Genomic DNA, 23,818 nt, shown 5'->3' with positions numbered 1-23,818 from the left:
TCAGTGAACAGCTTTTCTTCATGCTGGGTTGACTGACAGTATTTTAAAGTTTATGGTGTATGTTATTAATCCTCATATTTAGCACTTATTTGTAGCCATAAGCAGGTGGAAAGAAAAGGCTTGGAAAGAACTTAAAATTAAATAAGGGCAAGACACTAAGTGAGAACAAGAAAAGGAAAAAAACCCACTTGCTTTCTCCTAGATTGTAGAGACCATGTCTTATTGTCTCTCACTCCCTTTTTGTCATGTAGTACCCAGCAGAGGCCCAGTAACTGTCTAATGAAAGAAAAAAATATGCAAATGAGAAAAAATAAGCTGAATAAGCTTCAATCTTTCTCTTTCTGTTTATAAAATTTGCAATTTTATAAATGTGCCTGTATGTTAATAGCACTCAGCAGACATTCACAATGATGGCCATCATAATTTTATAGAACAAGAAAAAAATCCTTTTCACTATAATTTATGAGTTGCCTCCAAAATTAATCCTATTTTTTTCCTTGAATATAAAATTGAGAGCAACACATTCAAGTCAGCATGTGAAAGGCCTAAAAAAAAGTCTCAGGATAATGCCTGAAACTGTATAAGAAAATATAAAAAAGATTCCACTTCACTCATTTCATTCCCTCTCTCTCTAACGCCCCTATTTCCCCAATTATATTCCTATTCCATATCAGAAACACTGCCTTTTTACTCAACTTCAGCTTGCCCACAAATATTTATGGAGTCTACAAGAATACCTCCATGAACGCTTTTTGATGAGCTGCAATGCAAAAATAGTACCATACTCTAAGTACAACCCTGGTTTTGAGAGCCTAACATGACCACACAGTGTATTTAAATGAGAAGGTGCTGTACACAAAAACAGGTATTATTTCATTGCTTCCATTCTACAAATAAGACACCTGAGGACCAGAGAGGTCAGTGTCTGGGGTCACACAATGATGTAACAGAAAAGCTGGACCAAGAACTCAGGTCCTACATCTTGGTCCAATATTCTTTTAGCCAAAATTCACTGTGGTCCAAACACGGGGAATTCCCCTGGGTAATCACTGGCACGGCATTGAGCATCCACACTACTCAACAAGTCACTAGGGAGAACACCTCTCTCCATGCACATGGTACACTACCTTCACTCAACTGCCACTCTGCAAATAATTACTGACCACCTACTAGGTACTGGACGCTGAGGACAAGACAGACTTCATCCCTGACTTTATGGAGCTTATAGTCTAGTAGGTGAGACAATATAAAATTAAATAACGAATTATACAATGGAAAGTTTAATTACAAATGTGGTAAGAACACTGGCTACATCTGGAGAAAGAAGAAAGATGCAGGGAGATCAGTTAACCACTGCAGCAATGATGAGGGTAATGTGTCCCGTGCTGGGGTGGAGCAGAGCAGACTGAGAGAAATGGGCAGATTTAAGGGCTACTTGAGGCACAGAATCAATAACAGTTAAAGAAGGCCAGGATGTGGGATGAGGAAAAAGGAGATGAAAAGACTCTTAGGTTATTGATTTGGCAATATTAAAGGCCTATTATTTGAATAGGTATAATAATATTAAAAAATGATAATTTAATGTGAACTTTTTACTCTCAAAGATCTATGTGGCATCAACCATGCTGAGGTCCTTGCTGTTCCTAGAACTTGTCAGGCCTACTTCCACCCCAGGGCCTTTGCATGCGATGTTTCTCTGCCTGAAATACCCTTCCTCAGTTATCCACATGGCTTATTCCTTCACTTCCTTGAAGTCTTTATGCAAAGATCACCTTCTCAGGCCTTTCCTAGTCACTCCATCGAAATGCAATTTCCCCTCAACATATCCTAAGCCTCTTTCTTGGCTTTATTTTTCCCCCTTGCACTTTCTTACATATTTTTCTTACATAAATTTTTTTGGGCTTGTTTTTCCTCTTAGGACATAAATTCCATGAAGGTAGGAATTTTTATCTGTTTTGTTCATTGTTATATTCTCAGTACCTAGAACACAGCATGGGTTATAAAGGGTACTCAATAACTACCTGTTGAATAAATGATCAAATAAATGAATGTACAACTTTGAGTTTCTGGAATTATTGAGGAAATAGAAGACAGCTCACTATGTTATTTTAAATATGCCAAGGTCGATTTTAGAATGTTTTATTATTTATCCTTGATGTCATCTATAGGAATTTGAAAGTTAGCTAACTATACTGTATTTTAAAATCTTAACTTTTAGCATTATTTAAAAAATAAACTGTCAGTTGTAGGAGAATACAAAAAATATGATAAAAATGCAACGTAACTTTTCTAATTTGTCTCAACTTTTCAATAGTGTATTAATGTAACACATTATTTGCATTAAGTTATTTCATATAAATATTATAAAAGTTCAGAAGCTTCAAATTTCAATCCTGATGTGATAAAACCTTGGCATGGAAGGGAACGTTAATAAAATTACCATTTTCATGTTGTGTGATGAAAGTTAAAGCAAACGAAAAAAGACTAAGATATATAAAATTGTGTACTTGGTAGATAAGTGATTATTCATTAAATAAAAAATGATAGAACCTGATTTTATAGCTCAGCCATTAAAGAATGATACTAGAAGCTCTATATGCAAGATGTGGGTCATGTGAGGACTTCTGTATCTTATTCTGTGAAAATGTGAAAGTTGGGCTACAAGGAGCTGAATACCTTTGGCCTCCAATGTTCCTTAATTCAATGGATCCATATAGAACTGAGAAATTTATTTCCAGAATAAAAGGATATATTTCATAGGTTCTAGTCTAATGGATTTATCTAAATAAATTTGTTTAAAAGATGCTAGGGTAACACTGACTGGGGAAGTAATCACTGACAAAGTCTCAAAGAGTCTTTATAAAAGATGAATACTGTTCTTTTCTTGAAGAGGAGTGTCTTGGCTTGAAGAAGCCACCATCTTTAATTCAGCTGACCTGAAAATGACAGACAGCTACACGAATGAAGCAGAAGTAGGTAATTCACAAGGCCATCAATCAAACCCATCGACATGGACTCGCAGAGATCATGATCGACCCAACCACCCTATCCAACAAGCTATAAATGGAAACAGCCTCTGGGAAACCATCTCATTAGTAACTTCCAACTATCACAAGGGTACAAAAATTGTGCTTTGTATACTAACCTTCATAAGGCTGATGGAGAAAAAACAAGAAACCTGTCAAAACATGTAGGAGCATTCCATATAAATCAAAGTGCCTATAAAAAACCTGATCCATAGATAGAAAAGGTAAAAAGTACCATGCAATGAGTTGTTGCCTAATTCTTCTATGCCACACATTTAGAGAAATTGTTTATTATCCTGCCTTCGTTTAAATCAAGCAGCTGTGTTCTCAAAAAGGTAATGCTATTTTTTCTAAAATTTCGATTTCGATTTAATGTAGATTAGGGAGCAAACTATACTGAGGTAGTTTCAAATTAATACACTTAATAAGAAAGTCTTACTTAGGCCTTGAGTTAAATTAACCAAGATCACTATCTACAGTGAATCTAGGATTGCATATGTTCTTTCCAGTAGAATGAATTTATGTTTAGCTGAAAAGATTAACTTTATTGCTTTCTGTAAAGTTCCTCATATCTTCAGCCAGCTTATCTATTCCATTAAGCATTGATTTGCCTCGCTGAACTGAGCCACTGAGCTGAGCCTCTTTGCCAAGAGAAAATTGGACTTTAACAGAAGAGATAATGGCTATAAGCACAAAACCTACACATATGGAAGGGCAATGAATGTTCAAACTGGGGCTTCCCAATTTGATAAAATTCCCAAATTAATAAAGCTTCCCAGTTTGGAACGTTATTGAATTCTCAACATATATCTTTTATTATACTTTTCCTCTCCCAATTCTTAGTGATTGCACAAACTTTAAAACAACAATAATAAAGCTTTAAAAATTAAATCTACCTAAAATCTAACCACTCCAAATTTTGATGACAATAGAGCCTGTGCAGAAGAATTAAGGTTACGTTTACAAATTTACTTCCATTTGCATGAGACTTGTTTGACTAGTTTTCTTAATACCTGCAGACTACATATCTGAATTACAAAACTTGGCTTCTGTGGAAAGTATTGCTATTATCCTGTCCTCTTCAATGATTCTGAGTTGGCCACTGTCCATCCAAATATCCTAGGATAACCAATTTCTGATTGGGAACAATATGCCAGTGGTTTCAATTTCCCCTACAGTGTGAATTTAGGAATTGTCAATCAGATAACAAAGGGTCTTTAGCATAACATTTTGATAAAACTTAATAAACTTTAACACAAAAGTTTTTCCTAGTCATTCTAGAAAGTGGAAACTAACAATCCAGTCAAAACCTCCAGTTTAACATGGGTAGAAAAAGAACCTCTCCTCACTCATACACTGCAAGGAGGGTTTTAAGGGGATGGTGTTAAAGCGTTGCGTGATATATTTCTCCTACAAAGATGGTTCAACTGCAGTGCATTTCGATTTCCCAATCCATTTCTTCCTCCACTTTAAATGCAGTGATACTGTCTATCCCAAGATAGAAGGCAAGTATCTTCCTTCCATCTGTTTCCCATCTTGGTGAGGAAGCACTTCCTGCTTCTCCAACAAAGGTCACTTCCTAACTCCATGGTTGGTTGTGGATTTTTTCCAAGTCATCTGAAGCTGTGATATGATAATTTTGCAGCAGGTTAACATTTGCCTTATAAAATAAGAGCTTTTTCTGAAACGACACTGTGATTTTGAGGCAATTTTTGCTCTTTCTGTAATTTTTGTGTCATATGTCTCTATCCGTCCTTAATTACCATAATCTCTAGGGTAGTGTTAGTTCAACTCAAAAGAACAAGACATCTTTATATCAATTTTATGAATTACCAAACACAGTAGAAGTCAATTAAAATTAGACATAGAAATAGTCACAACCAGATATCATAAAGAAGCAGAAAGAGAAAACAAACCAGTCTTCCTATTTTGGGGATTGGTTTAACCTTAGTGCTTCCAGCAAAGCTGAGGCTAAACTCCTTCTTCTGGCCTCTCTACCTTGAGGATGCTTTTGAACAAAATCATGCATTGTAAAATTTCTATGCCAAATTATATCAGTAATTATCCCCCTCTTATTAAACCTTTTAGTTTCAATAAAATAGCTTATTATGTTCCCTTGTGATTCTAGGAAGAAACAGATTCTTTTAAGTATCAATATTTTCCAGAATATAAGCAGGTATAGTCACACATCTAGTTAAGAATACTAGGACATGGGGATATTTGTAAAAAGAGAATTGATTTTAAATATATGTAATGGCTACTCTGTTTTAAGGGATATCTCACCAAAGGCTAAAATGATAAACTTTCCAATTGCTACTAATTGATTTTATTCAAATTACTCTTTTAAGTTATTTATATATAAATATAAAAATAACATGACATTTGGATATATCCAAAAGGTCCAAAATATTTCCTTCTCTTAGATGTGCAAAACTAATAAATGCTAGAATAGTATGAGACTTTTGGAACTACAGTCTTAAATTTGGTAAAATTAATTTTTTTGGCTTAAAAAGGTTTCTTGTAGCTCATAGTTTTAATAACTTCTATGAAAAAGCATCTTTCTGTGAGTAGAGTATCACAGAATGTTATAGTTGTTCTGAAAAGGGCATATTGCGCCCTCCCTCCCTCCCTCCTTAGGTGGATTTTTCTTAACTCCTTGGGCTTCCTTGAACAGAATCACAATGAGACAGCAAAGAGTTTGTCACTAAAGGAAGAAGTAACATTGAATTTTTGTTTCAAAGGTAAGTAGGAGTCCTTGACAGCCTCACATTTTGGTAAGATCTTTCTCGGGAAAACGGTAGAAGACGTCATAGGAAATTCTTGGAGAAGAAGGAAGGAGATAAAAGTGGAATCACGAAATGATAGTCAAATGAGCTCACAGTCAGGATCTAAAACGGAACTCTCAAAATCATATCAGAAATGGAACTTTAATCTCTTAGGTTCAAATCCACAAGTCAATAGAGACACATTCAGAAAATATCTGTTTGCACTCAAATGAAAAATTCTTTATGTGGTTAAACCAATTTTTATCTAATGGTAACCAGAAGGAATGGACATGTCACGTGATTTTTACCATATTTTATAAGCTAGCTTTCTCAGATAAGGTTCAAACTCTTAGCAAAGAATCTTGACCAGACCAGTAACTCTTTAGTATCTCCACCTTCCTTTTATTGGAAGAACTGTTAGCTTATAATACGAGGAAGGCAACTTAAGCAGTGGGATTTTACTTCTGGCAGCAAACATATGATCATGTGATTCTTACCTGGCCCCCTTTGGGCTGGTATTTGATGTTGTCTGTTGAGCCGATTTTGGACTTGACATTCTTCAGGTCTGGTAGTGGTTGATTAATAAGCCGAAGCTGCTTAGGAGTAGCAGGAGATTTGGGAGGAGTACGTATGATAGCGACTTTCTTTTCACCGGGCACCAGGATGGCAGATTTGGGGGTTCCTGGTGTGTGAGGGGTCCTGGGATAGCTAGGGGTTCCAGGAGTGCCTGGTGTGCGTGAAGAATAGCTTGGTGGGGTGCCAGGAGTGATGGCGGTTGATCCAGGGGTAGTGGGGGTCGAAGTGCCACTTTTTCCTGCTCTGCGAATTGGCTCTGATCCTATATTAACAAACAAAAACAAACCAAAACCATAGCATTAGAAAGTTCTCCTCAAGGCATCCCTCTTCCGATAGACTGTTAGAACTCATAAAACATCACATTTCTAAAGCCTTTAGAATATTTATGGATTACTATGCTCAAAAATGTGAGAGCCTTGGGGCCGGCTGGGTGGTGCAGAGGTTAAGTGCGCACATTCCGCTTTGGTGGTCCAGAGTTCACCGGTTCGGATCCGGGTGTGGACATGGCACTGCTTGGCAAGCCATGCTGTGGTAGGCATCCCACATATAAAGTAGAGGAAGATGGGCACAGATGTTAGCTCAGGGCCAGTCTTCCTCAGCAAAAAGAGGAGGATTGGTGGCAGATGCTCAGGGCTAATCTTCCTCAAAAAAAAAAAAAAAAAGGTGAGAGCCTCCAATTTTTAGATTCATGACCTGGTGACATTTTTTGAATATGCATTGCTATCAATGCAAGGACAAAATGTGGGTTTTCCTGATTTATTCTTCTTCTCATTATGAATATGCCAAATACTATTTTCTACTTGTGTGATCATTAAGGCATACGGATTTGCCAAGAGCTGGAGAGAGTCTGCACTTGATGTTCTATGTGGGCTCATATTTACTGAAGATTCCTTGAATGATATACAGACCATTCTTCTATTGTATCACTATTCTGTGTATCTAATTCTGAGATCCAAGTGGACATACAACATAAAACTGTGTATTTAGATTACATAATTCTGGCCTGCATAGAAGGTTATTTATTGAATTGCATTTCAATGTTACTCCTTCCGCTTATATTGAGGAGCATTGTGGGTTGCAAATGTGTTTATTGAAAGCATTCAATTATGTCATACATTGTTCTACAATATCACATATTTCCTTTATAAGGAAATTTGTCAGCTCTTAATACTAAAAAAAACCCCTGATTTCCCTCATTAGAAAAGTAGGATGTTTTAACAATATATTCACAGTGCATCTTGTAGCTGATCCTGTTTTCTCCTCTATTTCATTACTAGTCTGGCAGTTCAGTCACATCAATAATCCCTCACTGTCAATCACACAGGATGTTGGGGGATGCATTTCTTTGCCTCAACTTTACCTTAGCCTCATTTGATCATTTAACTCTTTTCTCCCCATTTTCCTATACTATGTTTCTCTCATATTATCTTTCTTTTTTTTTAAAGATTTTATTTTTTTCCTTTTTCTCCCCAAAGCCCCCCCGGTATATAGCTGTATATTCTTAGTTGTGGGTCCTTCTAGTTGTGGCATGTAGGACGCCGCCTCAGCGTGGTTTGATGAGCAGCGCCATGTCTGCACCCAGGATTTGAACCGACGAAACACTGGGCCGCCTGCAGTGGAGCACGGGAACTTAACCACCCAGCCACGGGGCCAGCCCCCTCATATTATCTATCAAAAAGTGTTTTTGAATGCCATTTCAAATGCTTTTTTCAAAGAATAATGATATAAATAAGAGTACAATATTTTACAGATTTCAAAGCCCTTTTGTGAATACCAAACATTTGATAATCGAACACATACAATAGTTATTATTTCTAATTTAAAAATGAGGACATTGAGGCTGATTTACCCAGATGATACTAAATTCTAAGCCAGATGTGATATTTACTTTCTTAATATTTGTTCAACTTTCTCTCAATTCTAAAAATCTTTCTCTTGAAATAATACACTTATTCCAACAATAGAACACTTGTTTACATTTATTGTACAAACTCTTTCACCTTTTCTTGGATATGTTATAGAGGGGCATGATTTTTGTTTTTTACTACCGAGTATGTATACTTTGTAAAATCAATAAATTTTCTAGAAATTTTGTAAAGAATAAAGATATAATTCATTAATTTTAAAATCAATGGAGTGAAACGGATCTTGAGTCATCTAATACAATTGATCATCAGTGCAGAAAGTTCTTCCTAAAAGGGGGACAATTAATCTTTGCTTAAATATTTACAAGGAATGAGCTCAAGAAAGCTTCTTAGACAATTGTAATCTACAGACAAACTAAATCTATCTACCCATTGGTCTAGGGTCAGTCGCCTGGATAAACACAGAACAATTTTACTTCCTCTTTCAGTGAACAGTTATCACATATCAAGCAAAAGCTGCCCTGTGTCCTTATGGTCTTTTAACATACGGGCAAAACACAGGTAGACTCTTCAACTGACAATCTGAAATGGGATATGAGAAGACTATAGTGATAAATTAGTGTGCATTCTTGTGATTTTCGTTGCTTTCCACAAAAATGACATTTCAAGGCCAGGATGATACAACCACATCCAACTTGGCCTTTTGTAGCTTCCTCGCTACAAATTTTGTTTATGGATCAAGTTTTTGACATTGGCTTGAGTCAGTCACTATGTCTTTCTGAAAAATCTCTTCAGAAACCTTATTTCTTCCTCAAATGTTTTCTCCATGACTCCATCACCTTTGATAGCTCAAGTGTTTGGGGAGAGGGATTTTCTCAGTATTATTTGCCACTGTGCCCAGAACTGGTGCCTCTTATGGGGCTATCCACTGCAGCAGTTCAACACATTTTCTTTTTTAACGGTGTGAGTTTGATTCAGAGTTTATCAATGACTGCTGAGGTATTTTTTACTTCACAGAGACTGAGCTGAAGCAATATTCTGGATGTATATAATAATTTTCACTGAAATAAATATAATTTTTTGAAAGCAAGAGCTCTTTCTATACTCTTAGAAAACGGATTTAAGCTTTGGAAAACCAAAGGATGAAGGTTTTGTGTTACATCGGAGAATAAGGGAAAACCATAAGTAGTAAGCTCTTATTAACACTGCTGTTCAATAGATATGATCAATTTTTATTGTAATGAATTGTATTCTAGTTGTCAAAATGACAAATTTGAGTGTTTTCTATTTGTTATGAATGAAAAAGTTAAAGCTAAGATACCAAAAGAATTAAAAAATATTTATGAGTTAACTTACTAAACTGAGTTCTTACTTATCTTGTCAACTATTAAATGAAAATGTCTTCCCTCCTTTTGGGCTAAATGAAATTCCTGCATAGCATTTTCTTTCAAATCTTTTCAAGAGTGTACAAAATGCCAGAACATTCCCGTGTGCCGTTAAGGAGACGATAGGCAAATGGGAGAAGGCAAACTGCTTACTCTGCTAATTGTCTCAATGCCTTTTAGCTATTGCTATGTAGAGATAAAATAGACCCCACGTCCTCAGTTTGTCAGAGTATCAGTTACGTTCATTAACAAATAATGCAATGCAATAGGCTTATGAACGTAACTTAGAAAGTCAAAATAGAATTGGCTCAGAACATAAAAAGCAATTGATATACAGACACATTTTAAAAGGCAGAGCACAGTGGCTTGAAGATGTGGGTGGATGGAGAAAGCGCCATTTTGCTTCCACAGCAACAAATACAAGCATAATTCACGGTGTGCCTCTGGGAGACCTGCGTCTTTGTCTTGTCTTAGCCTCGCTGGGGTTACTGCTGATGCCCTAATCCAACTGCAGATATCTGGAGTTCAAGTCTTTTCTGTGGAGATTACTAACTCTTAAATGCTTTCTTTGCTAGTTCATTTGAATACTTTATTTTGGCTAAGGTAAAAAAGAGTTTTAGTGATTTTAAAGAGTTCTAGCACAGATTTCGAAAGATGTTACTGTTTCATGAAACCAAATGGTGCAGAGCAAGCACAATTGCTCTAATTGCAATAAACACTTTCATAGGAGGCAAAAAACACTGTTTAAGTGTCACACAACATAGTCACATTTGAAGTGGGTCAATTATTATTAAATATTTAAAAAATAAGTGGTGAAATCAACTATAATGTGATACTCATAGCAATTTCCACCATTCTGTAATGGATTTTAAATGACAGAGATACTATTCTTTAAGTAACTTGACAGAGCAGTTCTCTAGCACTATTTCTTCCAAATAAATATAAAGACATTAAGAGGACAGGTTATGACGTTACCAGTGGGCTTAAAATCAAACCGAACCACTTACCAGCTGTGTAGCATTGGACAAGCTACCCTCTCTAAAAGGTCGGTTTTCTCATCAATAGACTTAATGAGATTATTAATATCTAACCATTATCATTGTTAATTAAATTGAGCGAAATATGTGTCATAAGATTTTAGCATCTACATGTGCTCAATAAATGGGAGCTGTTTTTGTTGTAGCAGAAACATATTTATGAAAATAACTTGAATTACTAGATGTCTTGATAGCAACACAGCATATAAGTGAGTAATGAATGGAACATTCTTATATTCTTTATATAAACTATGATAATTGCCACCAGTTCTTATGGGCCATCAATCAAAAGAAATTGAAGCTATTGCACAGAACATGCTATGTTTAGAGCCTTGCTGGAATGCAAATTCTTAATAAACTGAGCCAATTCCTAGGTTTTGACTGTTGACTTTCTAGGTAGATTTTAGGACCTGGAATTCTAACAAGGGTTAAGCTTCTACAGATACATATTTTAAAAATCCCTGACTATTGTTTCTCTCTACTAATTACTTCTTTCAAATTTCTCTTTAAATTTGAAAGAAGAGAAAAAATATATTCTGAGAAAAATGACTTTATGTCAGTCCTATTTAATGGATAATAAGGCAGGAAGTACTCATTTGCTCCATCAATCGTTTTACTCGAACAGCTGTTTTAGACCCCTTGATATTCTGGATTTTCTGATTTTTAGGATAAACATAATCTGTTTTTAATGCATGTTTTATCTGGAAATGTAAAATATAAATACATTATAAGTTCTACTCCACTTAAGGGATTTAAAAGAAAAACGACCGAAAAGGAAGCTTAGCCAAAATAAACCTACTGGTGGTCCGCCGTGCTGAAGAGGAGATGGAACTGTTGAGAGAAAAGGAATTTTCATCTCTGTCTCCTGATACGCCTCGGCGAGGAGGGAGAATGGAGGAAGGCCTCGGCAGAGAAGAGCGCTTCTCTGGGCTCTTGGTTACTCCATCCTAATTAAGAAAAACAAAAGCACACTGGGTTCCTGCAACTCTTTATTTTAATTATACAAAGTGATTACATTGCTCTGGCTATTTTTCCTCCTGTGCTGACAGGTAAATTTCTTTTAATACACATTACTGAATTTCATATACTTACAAGCATTTCTACTTCAAAACTTTCAGAACGAGTTCCTATTTGCCTAGAGGTTTTATAAAAATATATTATTTTGGATTTAGTGCTACTAATTGTGAAAGTCAAATTCTAAATGATAACATGGGTAAAATGAATTTACTCAAGTAACCTCCAGTAAATTAATAATTTTACTGAAAAATCTTCATTAGCATGATAATTTATTAACCAGAAAGGACTGGCTGTAGCACATTGCAACGCATAATATTTAACAATGACCACTACCATATACTGTGTACTTCTGTCACAGGACCTCTAAGCCCTTTACATCTATTTATGATTTAACTCTTAGCTCAAAATATTATATGCATTTTATAGCTGAGGAAATGGGTTTAATCTGTTTATGTAATTTTTTCAAGATCACTGAGTTGGTAAGTAGCAGAGGGTATTAAATTCTGATGTGTCTGATGCTGAGTCCAAATTATCTATTATATAATACAACTTGTTATTAGAGTATACAATATTATATATAATATGCTACATATAATATTATATAGAATATATTGTTTGTATTTGAAAAATCAAATAACTATCAAATAAATAATAAATTATCTGTCAAATAAATAATTAATTATGAATAGTACGGCTAAAAAAAGATACTGTCTATTTTTTAAAATGATTAGAGTGTTCATAACTACTGAAACTTTTTTTTTCTTTTCTTTTTAAAGATTGGCACCTGGGCTAACAACTGTTGCCAATCTTTTTTTTTTTCCTTTTCCTGCTTTATCTCCCCAAACCCCGCCTGTACACAGTTGTATATCTTAGTTGCAGGTCCTTCTGGTTGTGGGATGTGGGACGCTGCCTCAACGTGGCCTGACGAGCAGTGCCACGTCCGCACCCAGGATCCGAACCCTGGGTCGCCACAGGGGAGTGCGCGAACTTAACCACCCGGCCACAGAGCCAGCCCCTATGAAACTTTTAATTTGTATTTGCTTTTAATCAGGTCTTTTGTTCTTATGTCAAACCTTTTAGAATTTAAAATCTTTGCTTTCACATGTTTACTGAATTGTGTCCTATCCCGTTTCTTTGTGCACCTGGACTGACCCGCTGCCTTACCTTCTTCCCTGATTCTGAGTATGGCAAATGGTCTGTGGAGCCCTCTGAGGTGGGCCGGATTAAAAAACTGTCAGAAAATGTAGCCCTTTTAGTCGTGCTAGGGCAGGCTGGCCTGCATCTTGGGGGCTTTGTGCTACCCTGTAAGGCAGGAATCTTTGACAAGGTAGAATTCTAGCCATGAAAGAAAACAAACAAAAACACAAAATAAACCAAACTATGAAGCCAAAGGAAAATTAAAAAAAATACATAAACATATAAGAAATTAAATGTCTACTTTTAATAAGAACACATGATAAATGGTTGTAATCAATGATAGAGATGTATATTTATGTGAGAATGAGATATGTTCATTGAACATCTCTTCTTAACTGGAACTAACTTAAGAATACTCATATATGAGAATACAGATTAAAATATTCTTTATGGATTCTATGTATAAGGTCTCTGATTAATCCATAGGTCTTACAATGATATCATATGTGGAAAAGTATCTTGAGTCTGTTGCAGTTATTCCTTTAATAAACACAGCCCTTAAGGTATATATATAACTGATATCTTGATCACATTTTAAGAACTTTAGAACAAAGTAATATTTAAGGCCTAATAATGGAAAACATTTTTTGAAAGTTGGGAAAACAAATTTTCAGATTATTTACATTTATTTCATCAGCAAATTGCAGAGTTTATATAGAATGAGTTCATTGTATGAGTAAAATGCATACAGGGGACCTAGTTTTACTCCAGAATTAATAACATTTTTATGCATAGACTACAATTTGTATGATGGGTTATAAATCCTAAAAATGAAAGTCAGCACTGAAGAGATTGCCCAGAAAAATTACAGGACTTATTTCCAGGGGTTGATAATCCCTGAGGAGATTGACGGCAAGTGTAAATAAGTGGGTTGGATGTGTACGGCTTTTGGAGAAAGCTCTGCTGGCATGCACATGTCTCATGGGAGACTGTTAACAATACAGACAAGTATGACAAAGCCAAGGAGATTTTACCTTCAAATAATTAATATGATTTAGCTGTTACAAAAATAGCAGTTGAAATGGAGATTTTTTAAATTTTAAGTTTTAACCTCCAGAGCTGTGTCAACAGAGGCACATGTATTCACAGGTCGCTCAAATCACTTCTGGTTTCACAGACTCACAACCTGAGTGGGAAGCGTAACTGAGTCGGCACAAGTCAGACTTTTGTATTGATGCTACCTACAGAACACTGAATTTCAAAAGTGTGACATAGGAGAGAAAAATGGAGTCATCGGGTCGTCTCACATTACGAAAGACAACTACCAATCCCAGGTTGGAAACAAAAACAAAATAAAACAAACAAAACACCCAAATGAAAGGAAGGCTCACAATAAAGATCAACTGAAAAGTCAAGGACTGTTCTGATGGATGTACTGAATATCAGGGATAAAGAAGAGTTAATCCTGGGCTCTTAGGAAAATTCTAGGAAGAGAATGAGGTTACGGAGAAAGAAAAAAGAGGATGTCAAATGAGAAAAAGTTAGAAAGAGCGGTGGCCTAATCTCTTTCCTTCAGAAAAGACGAGACAGTCATTTACAAGGAAAACAGTGAGTTTTGTGTTAGAAGATGAATATGGTTTCTGTCCTAAGTGTAAGTGTTGAATGCCAATTCCTGTTGAACTACTTGAAGACCAAGGGATTTGAAAATTTCCTAAAGGTTTTCAATGTCCACTTAAAAATTCTTTTCCTAAAAAAAGATAAATAAATTCTTTTCCTCACAGAGGAAAGCTCAGACTTACTTTCTATACCTGATCCTAAAGACTTGTACCTTCCAAATAATAATAGTAATAATAATAAATATCACTGTTTATTGAATAAAAACTATGTTCTAGACATTATAGTTTCTGGTGTTTTATAAAATTACTATACTTAATGTTCACAACTAACTTATGATATAGGAATTTTTACTCCTCCCCTTATTTTTTGAAAATTAAGACACAGGCAGAAAAAGATCATATAGTTAATAAATACTGAATACTGGGACCTGCTCCGTTTCATAGTCCTGCTCTTAACCTCTACAACCCATTAGTTCCCCATCAGAAACAGAAGGTAAAGAGATACAAATCTGGAAACTACACTGCTCAAAATGAAGACCAGTATTCACCAAGCAAGCGCATTCCATTGCTTGCCATATGTTGAAGGAATATGTCTGAAAACATTTATATAAAAGCCAAATATATATATGTTTTTATCAACATAAAGCCCCTTGGGTTCAAGATGATATAAAAAGTGTGGCTGTATTTGGAAATGAATTCCTATTTTTCACAATAAATAAAAAGCGGAAGTGTAAAATCTTTCAGTTTTTAGAAAGCTAAACAAAAGATTGTGACTTACATAACATATATGATGGCTAAGACCCAGAATATTGTGATACACTACTAATTAACATTACTCAAATAATTGTTATAATTTCAGGATTTCATTAGTAGTCTTTTAAATTTTTTTTTCCAATCAGAAAGGTGTGAAATACTTCGTGTTGGCTTTGGTCTTTCAGAAGTTTAAACAATATGGTTCACAATATAAAAAATAAAATTCACGAAAGAAGAAACACAGATTTAAAACATATGAAGAAGTTAAACATCATTAATACTGTGACATTAAAACAATAAGATATTTCATCTTCATAACTTGGCAAATATAGAAAAAGCATAGGAATATCTAGTAATAATCCTGAACATATGCACTCTCACATGCAGCTGGAGGACATGTAAGTCAGTGGACATGTTCTGGAGGACAACTTGACAATATGTAGAAAATACTTTAAAAATGGACTTTCTTCTTGAAACAATTTCACCACTAGGAAATTATCCTAAGGAAATGCATATAGATGCATTCATAGATTTAGCCAAAAAGATTTCTACAGTAATACTGTTAAAATAACAAAAAAATAGTTTGAATGTCAAATAATAGGGAATTGATTACATATATCACGGAAAATAAATAAAACGCAACGTTATGTAGTCATTACAATGATATACAGAGTGTTTAATGACATGGAAACCTGTTTACTGTTTAATTAAAAAATAGATACACAGTGTTTCCATTTTTGTTGTTAAACTTATATATGTGTAGGAAAAAACAAGATTTTACATCAAAATGGCAACTGTAGTTATCCTTAGATAAGGGAATCAAAATATATTTTTACTTATTATGCTCATCTACACTAATTTTCTCACATTCTTATTTTGTAATAATAACAATGAAAATGTACTACAAAATATGGTTTAGTGTAGATTATAATGGTCTATCTTGATTCTATGAAAAGTAAATAAATTGGGCTCCCTCATTTTTGCCAGATCATCGTGCTGTTCCCTAGGATTTTGTCTTACTAAGAAAGAGACAGCCTAAGTCCCAGTTCCACCTCACCAACTACCATCACATGTCATTTCAGAAGACGGTTAAGGTGCCCGAACGCCACCGAGAATCATTCAGGGTGAGCGAACGATCTAAGATGATTTTTAAGCGTAAACACCTAAAGTCTAAATTATATCTAAAGTTATTAAAATATTGCCACTAATACCAAAGCGGACTTCAAATGAAGAACAAGAAAAACAATTATTGTACTCACAGAGACTTTGTCCTTTGCCTGCTTAAATATACTGGGAGCCTGAGTCGATTCACCACCCGCTGCTGTTGAGAAAAGATACAAACAACCAATCTGAAACTTACTGGCTAAAACCCAAGTAAATGCAAAATACCTTTTGGACATTCAGTTGTGTCAACAGATTAATGTAAAGTGGATTTTGCTTATTTTGAGACTCAAATTCAGTAACCGAAGAAACCTGCATAATAATATTATAGGATGTGGCTCCCACTACAGCGTGTGCTAATTAACATACCCCAGTGTTTACCAAGGCACAGGTAAGCACACCAAGTAATTTTCTATTCATTACCAATATACTTCTAAATTACTATTACATTAGGATAGAGCCTTTAGAATGGAAGTCACAGAATAGCAATCTGAATGGTACAGAATTTAAAGAAAAGGGAATTGACTGGTTTCTAGGGTTGGCATGATATAAAAGAGTGTTCATGGAGATTCCCAAACCCTCTTTACGGAGCCATTTGCATATCTATAGATATTTCTGCATTTTATATTCAAACTGTCATGGTCAGCCATCCCCTTTCCCTCTGCACCCTTCATTTCACAATATGAATGTCATACTTGTTTGAGGTGAGACACACCACATGAGAAGGGAAGAAAAACAGCTTGTCAAGAAGAGGAAACACGAGAGGAATTTTCAGTCCAGTAATACGAACATGTGCTACACATGCACTTCCGGTATGAAATTGGTACCACATCTGTTACTGTTGTTTCTCTTGCTGCTGTTTTATACTTCTGGTTTCAGTTTTAAGCTCCATTGTCTCCAGCATCTTTTCTGTTGATGACTTACCTGGCTCGGGACTTAAATATCTCTTAGGATTGAAAACAATCCTTTGTGTTTTGGAAAACTATCCCTATTTAAAAATTGTGCTTAGAAAATGAAGGGGAAAGCTTGTGGGTTTACTTCCTCCTCTATTTTCTTTCATAAGAGAGAAAACCTCAGGGAAAAAAAAGATTCTTATCCTTATAAGCACTCCACATGAATTTCAAAAAGGTTTCACATACCATATGAAGCTCTAACACAAAAATAAGAAAGCTCCACGATGTGCTATTTAGGTACAGGCTAGTAAGATTATTCACAGATTCTGGAACTGACTTTTTTTTAAGAAGCAGTGCAAATGATGCCTCCCTACTATTCCTATAACATATCTCAAATTTCTGTGACATATACAGTTTCCTTCAAGCCAACGACACTCATGTTTGGTATATGCTTTCTGCATGAGTATCTTAACCTTTGAACAGAAAAAGGGAAGGTCCTACTTAGTCCAAAGATCCTAAATTCCCTTTAATGAATGAATTAAAATGGCAATTTACTCTCGGTGTGGAAAACTGAAAACCAATGACATGTAGGCACTTCGCCAAACAATTTGACATTTCCTTTGAAATTCCACAATCCTGATATATTCTTTCATCCTTTCAGGTAGCATATGGAATTTTTATGGCCAAACCAAGAGATTCTGCCTGCCCAAGCATTTGTCTAACTAGAAGAAAAATTCCAAGTTTAATGAAAATGAACCAAGTAAGACGTGATACAAGATTTAGAGAGGTCATGTTAATTCCTAACTCCTAATTTAGAGGAATGCCTCATCCTGAACCTTTGTCATCAAGGTTTGTGTAAAATGCTAAGCCTTCCACTTTCAAATCCTGCCTTAGATACTAATTCTTGAAGGAAATCACATGAGGTAATCCTTAAATGAAGAACACAAATATGAAATATTTGAAATTTTTTATGGTTATCATAAAATCATCAATTACCTTGACTTTCTTTTTCTTACAAGAGTTAATGCTGCTCTTAATGTTCAAAGCCATTCAAAGATTTATATAAAGGAACTTCTACTGTATAATGGAAAGGAAAATATTCCTTTCTGGCTTAGCAATCTTGTTTTTCAGACTACAAGTATGCCACTCAACAAATGCTAAAATAAAATACATTTTAAATTAAGATTGTCCTAGTATAATTATACACTGAAAATAAATACTTTGTCCTGAAATTTAGAAATACAGTTTGCACTACAGATGTTGAATGGACTTTTATTATTATTTGTAACATGTTTCACTCCTTCATTCCACCAAAAAAATGAGTATATTTGAAGACAGAAAAACAAGAAGGTAGCGAAATAGAAATAAACCTAAGTTCTAAGGTATGTAGAAGGAAGGAGTTTTATCTTAGAATTTTGAAGACTGAATCATATAGGAAAATTTGGCAGTTTGGATCCAACACAGTTAAGAAAATCCCAACGAGGAAATAAATGTCAGTTAACAGATATAGAACAGTAGACTGAAAGTCTTGCTAATTTTGGATATGGGGAATAAAATCTGATAAGGTCACCAAACAATTTCATTTTCCTTTTTTTCTTTCATCCAAAAGCAAAGTAATTTTTCATTCACAATTTTACCCCGGATTTGTTTTTCATTTTCAATCTCAGAATCACTATGCATTCTTGGTGGTGTTCAATCAATTCATCAACATCAGTAACAGATTTGGCAGTAACAATATAGAAAATAGGACAAATATGTATGAGTTTAAGCATGAAGGAGATAAGCAAAATAATGAGAATGCATACCACGGTTATATTCATCGCCATCGTCTACCAAAACAAACATAATGAAAATAGAAATCCCCAGAACGTGAGACTAGAGCACAATGCCAAGATACAATCACTGTTAAGTCTGAGCATGACAAAGAAACAGTGGTCATGACCTCTTCTGCAGGGAGGGAAAAAAAAAGAATAATGATACAATACACAATAGTGAAATCGTTCATGACTGCTGAGATTCTTGGAAGAAAAACAAAATGAAGAAGCTGCTACGGTAATGAGATAAAAAAAAATACATGTCTATGTTTGCCAGCCACATTGCAGAACTGAACAGTCACCTGTCGTTTTCCGCTTAACACAGGAGAGATGAGTTGGTCTAGTATATTTGATAGCTGGTTTTAAAATGAATTTCCTGGAGGGAGAGTGGGCCTGAACTTCTGTTTTTTTAGCAAGTTCAGCCTTCTTATAAACTGCTAAGAATAAGAAAACACAAAAAGCATACCATCAGGAAAAAACAAACACTTGCAGCAAAACCAAACGAAATGTCACGAATAATTAGTTACCACTGTTAGGCAGTTTCTTTGACAAGAGAGCAATAATGCGTTACTTCAAAAACATTTTTAAAGAAGTGATTGTTAAATGAACCTTTTTTCCTTCTCACTTCATCTCTGGAGACTGTGCTAGGTTCCTTTTTAGCTATTTTTCTTTCAGGAGTGGAAATTCTGCCTCTCCCGGTTTTAAAAGGCTTTTCTTTTCTATGTTTCTCAAGAGATGGTCTCCGAGCTTCCTTTTCAGCTTTCTCCTCTTTAGGAATAGTTTCTAACTGTTCTGTCATGATGCTCCTATCATCATCTGTGGATCAAAGCAAACCATGACAACAACAAAACAACAAAAACATTAGTAACAAATGTACAAAATCCTTCATCTATTTCACAAACTGCAAATTAAAGAGATAAAGGGACATTTTTAAAGGATTAAATGAAAAAAAATTTTCCATTAGGTTATTGGATTTTATTTGGGAGTAGATAATTAAAGAAAATAATGCACACCTTGAGTGTCCACCCAGAGGCTGTCTGCATCCATGATGGAGTCATCAATGGTGGTCTCGTCTTTGTAATCATCATAGGTTTCTGTCTTGTATTCCGAGAGTGCAACCTCTTCTCTCTCAGGGGAAGCCGGAGCCTCTGGGGAGCCGTCCTTGGGTTCTGCCTGGGCTTCAGCTGCCTCTTCGACTTCGAGCTCTTCTTCGGCATGAGGGGATGGTCTCCTCTCCACCTCAGGCTGCTCTAGAGCCGCAAAACGCACGCTGTGGGAACCCGACTCCCCCTCATCAGTTGTGGTTTGCACTACAGTGATGAAATCATCCTCGATGGTTACAACGGACTCAATCACTCCTTTGTGTTCACCTGGGCAGGTCTCCACGAATTCCTCCCTGACACCTGGGATGCCCAGGTCGGTAATCTGAAGAGTGTCTGAGCGAAAGAGCAGTTTATCATATTCTCCCCGGGCTTCTATCTCTTCTTCCTCACTCTGAGCCTCTGCTGGTTCAGCTGAGACGGCTTCGGGCAGTGGCTCTGTGACGTCAGAGGGTGTAATAGATATGTCTGGAGTCTCTTTGCTTTCTTCTTTCGGCAGCTGAATAAACTCCATCTGGACATCAGCTCCCTCCTCTGGGGCTGCATCAGCCTCCGAAACAGCAGGTGCACAAGGTATTTCCACTGACAATTTGATGGCAATCTCGTCCTGGATTAGAGAAGACTCTGGGGATGTTTCCTTCTTGCCCTCATCGGCTTTCAAGGACTCCATGGTGAGGCTTTCATGCTCACCGCTGGACTCATAGGACTCCTCTTTGTCTACAGCCTCCTGGTGCACCAAGTCAGGCTTGGCTACCTTCTCTTTGACTTCCGTTTCACTGACTTTGGCACCTTCTTTCACTTGGCAAGGCTCAACACCCATGAACACATCTGCCTCCTGAGGTGCTGTGGAGGAGGGAGTCAGGTCCTGTGGAGCTTCAGGTTGCAGCTCTGTTGCTTTTGCAGCATCTACATTTAGCCCTGCCGCCATCTGTCCAAAGTCACTGATTTTAACATCTAATTGACTCTGGTCAGCTTTCTTTGCTGCAAAATCCAGTTCTGATTCAGCTTTTTTGGGTGGTTCTACCTCAGCTACCTCTGGCACTGAACTAAGACCTTTCTCTGCTTTCTCAGCCACGAGAGGTGATGCATCCTTTGAAACTGTCGGTTCTTTGGCCAGAGCCTGCTCGTGGGTTACTCCTGCTCCAAATGATTCAACTTCATCACCAGCCTCTTCTGCTTCCTTGGCCTGTTCTTTTGACTCAGCGTGTTCTTCGCTTTTTTCTAGTACAGTATCCAGCTTATCATTAGCTTTCCTCTCCTGATCCAATTCCCTGGCCAGTCCCGATCTGTCACCAGAGATATGAGGGGGAGCTTCTTTCTCAGCACTTAACTCATCTTTGACTCTTCCGGCAGCTGCTAGTTTTACTTCAATCAGTGAAAGGTCTGTGGCCAAATCTCTCCGCACTTTATCATCTGCGCCCTCGTAAAAGGAGCCACTCTCCCCGGATAAATTCTCACTGTCTTGAACAGGTGATGGGAGTGGGACCGTGTATTTATTGAACACACAGTAGCCCAGGTCTTCGAGCTGACTGTCCGTTTTAACAATGACGTGGTTTTCATCAGTGACAGGGGGCAAGCCAGTGCTACTCTCTTCAACCACAGTCTCTGAGGGGACTGATTTCCTCCTGGCCACCTCAGCATCTGCGCTCACGGAAGCTAATCTTGACCTTGTGCCCGCCAGATCCAGCATTTCAGGCAGGTCAGGGGCCATGACAGTGCCATTTTTGTAATAGTCTTTGGCTAGGAAAGGTGACTCACAGGACGTCTCGACTTGAGTACTTTCCTCTCCAGTAGCTTTTTCATCCTCTACTCGTTTTTCTTCCTCTTTGCTTTCTGTTGGGAAGCAAGGGGCTTTCTCTAACGCAGGTGTTGTGGCTGGAAGGTAATCATCCCCTTCGTCCATGCTTCCACTAGTGTTGGTTAGAATATCAGAAGCCAGAGGGGAAAGATCGTGCCCCCGACCAAAGTTAAATCCAAGGGCGATGGAGTCCAGGCAAGACATGGGCAAATTGATTGACATGCTTCTTTGTTCTATTGCGGACCTACCACCAAGTCCTAAACTCCTGCTTAGTGTCAAATCGTCCTTATTCTTACTGTGGAGATCTCTTTTCTCCCCATACACTTTTGGATCAATAGTGAACATTCTTTCTTGAGGAGAACTGGGTTCTTCAGGTAAATCAGATGGATAGCTCTGAGCAAGAGTACTGTAGCCTGCTTCTTGTGCTGAAGCGCTGGGCTGGGATTCTTTCTCTGCCTGAGGCGCCTTGTCGCCATTTTTATACATGGGAGATACAGTATCAAAAGACTCTTGGGCACTTTCTCTTGTGTCACTGAGTTCATAGTAATCACTGCCTGGTTGGATGCTTTTTGTCACTTCTTCTTTCAAGACAGATGTTTCAAAGTACTTGGACATTCCTGACTTATCTTCATAAAACGGCATATCAACATCAGCTGATGCCGCAGTGCCAGCTCCTTCAACCTTTTTATCTTTGTCAGCAACTTTTTCTTCAAAAAGGTCCTGGGTATCAGTCTTTTCACTTAGAGCAGCTGGTTCGGTCACGACCTTCTCTGGTGTCTTAGAGGTCACGGTTGAATCTGTGACAGCTTGCTCCAAGCTGACAGGGAACGAGTCCTGTTTTAATACATCTGTGGTAGGCTCTTGGCTTTTCTGTTCTTCCTTTGGGAAAGTGTGCTCTGTGGAGGGCTGAAGTATGCTCGTTTCTTCCTCTGTCATTTTTGGGGGTTTGCTCTCTTGTGGCATGGCTTTGTCAGAAACGGTTGTTTGTTCTTCTAGAGTTAGCTGAAGTTCCTTTTCGGTAAGTGTAGGTTCCTGCCCACTGAGGGTGGAGGTCTCTTTTTTTGGAACACTGTCTTGATTTATTGCCCCTTTTTCTTCCTCTAAAACTTTCTCTGGGACACATTCATCCACAATCAGAATGTGAGTATCTTTGGGTGAGGTGACTGCCTCTGAGGCTGGTGCTTCTGCCATTTTGTCAGGTTTATCTTTATGGGGCTCTTCAACTGTAGAACTATCTTTGGCACTTGCTGGGCCGCTGGTTTCTTCCAGAGATTTTTTGTCATCTGGCTGTAATAGGGCAGGGGCAAAGGGTGATGCTTCTGCAACAATTTCATTCTTCATGACATCTAGAGGAAGAGTGAAGCTTCCACCCTGAAAGGGACTCGGCATGGGAGAATCAAACTGTTTCCCTTCCCATTTGGGGATATCCTCGAGTACATCTTTTTCCTTCATGGGTGTTAGGGGGCCAGGAGATACGGGAGCAACTAAACGCCACTCATCCTTTTTTGCTTCTGTCGGCATTTCAATGAACCAGTCCTTTTGCTCTTTCGCAGCTGGAGGCTCTGCAGGGAGGCCAATACCAGGGATCACCAGGCTTGGTTCTGTCTTCCGCTGCATGTCTTCTAGGCCAGCAACGAGAGTGTGCCCAAACAGAGAGGGAGGTGCTTTTTCTTCTTCTGTGCCTTGCATGTCCTTTTTATCAGGAGAAGTTTTAGTTGTCTCAGGCTGAGAAACTAAGGCAGCATGTTTAAGGTCTTCGCCAGGCTTGCTTTGTTTCTCTGACTCCTTTTCCTTCTTGTCCAGTGGCTCAGCTGCAGAGGGAGTCAACTCCTGTTGATCACGGAACTCCATCTTCAAGGCTGTAAGTAAACCTGA

General features: G+C 37.2%; 1 protein-coding gene across 50 annotated transcripts in view; it reads right to left on the bottom strand.

Annotated features, from left to right (window-relative positions):
• Positions 1-23,818, bottom strand: part of MAP2 (microtubule associated protein 2) — a 301,478-nt gene that overhangs the window by 15,835 nt on the left and 261,825 nt on the right. For 15 of the 50 annotated variants that reach the window (XM_070270355.1, XM_070270361.1, XM_070270365.1 and 12 more), the window contains 6 exons: positions 20,059-23,814; positions 19,655-19,861; positions 19,348-19,482; positions 16,437-16,498; positions 11,454-11,601; positions 6,289-6,629 (listed from right to left, as the gene is read on the bottom strand). In XM_070270355.1, coding sequence (XP_070126456.1) covers positions 6,289-6,629; positions 11,454-11,601; positions 16,437-16,498; positions 19,348-19,482; positions 19,655-19,861; positions 20,059-23,814 — 4,649 coding nt within the window. The remainder of the gene's footprint in view (positions 1-6,288; positions 6,630-11,453; positions 11,602-16,436; positions 16,499-19,347; positions 19,483-19,654; positions 19,862-20,058; positions 23,815-23,818) is intronic. The other 35 variants (XM_070270377.1, XM_070270379.1, XM_070270376.1 and 32 more) reach the window with 7 other exon arrangements.

Source organism: Equus caballus, chromosome 6 (assembly GCF_041296265.1).
Source record: "Equus caballus isolate H_3958 breed thoroughbred chromosome 6, TB-T2T, whole genome shotgun sequence".
NCBI lineage: Eukaryota > Metazoa > Chordata > Mammalia > Perissodactyla > Equidae > Equus > Equus caballus.
Note: the sequence above shows the minus strand (reverse complement) of the source record. Positions and strands in the feature narration are given on the sequence as shown.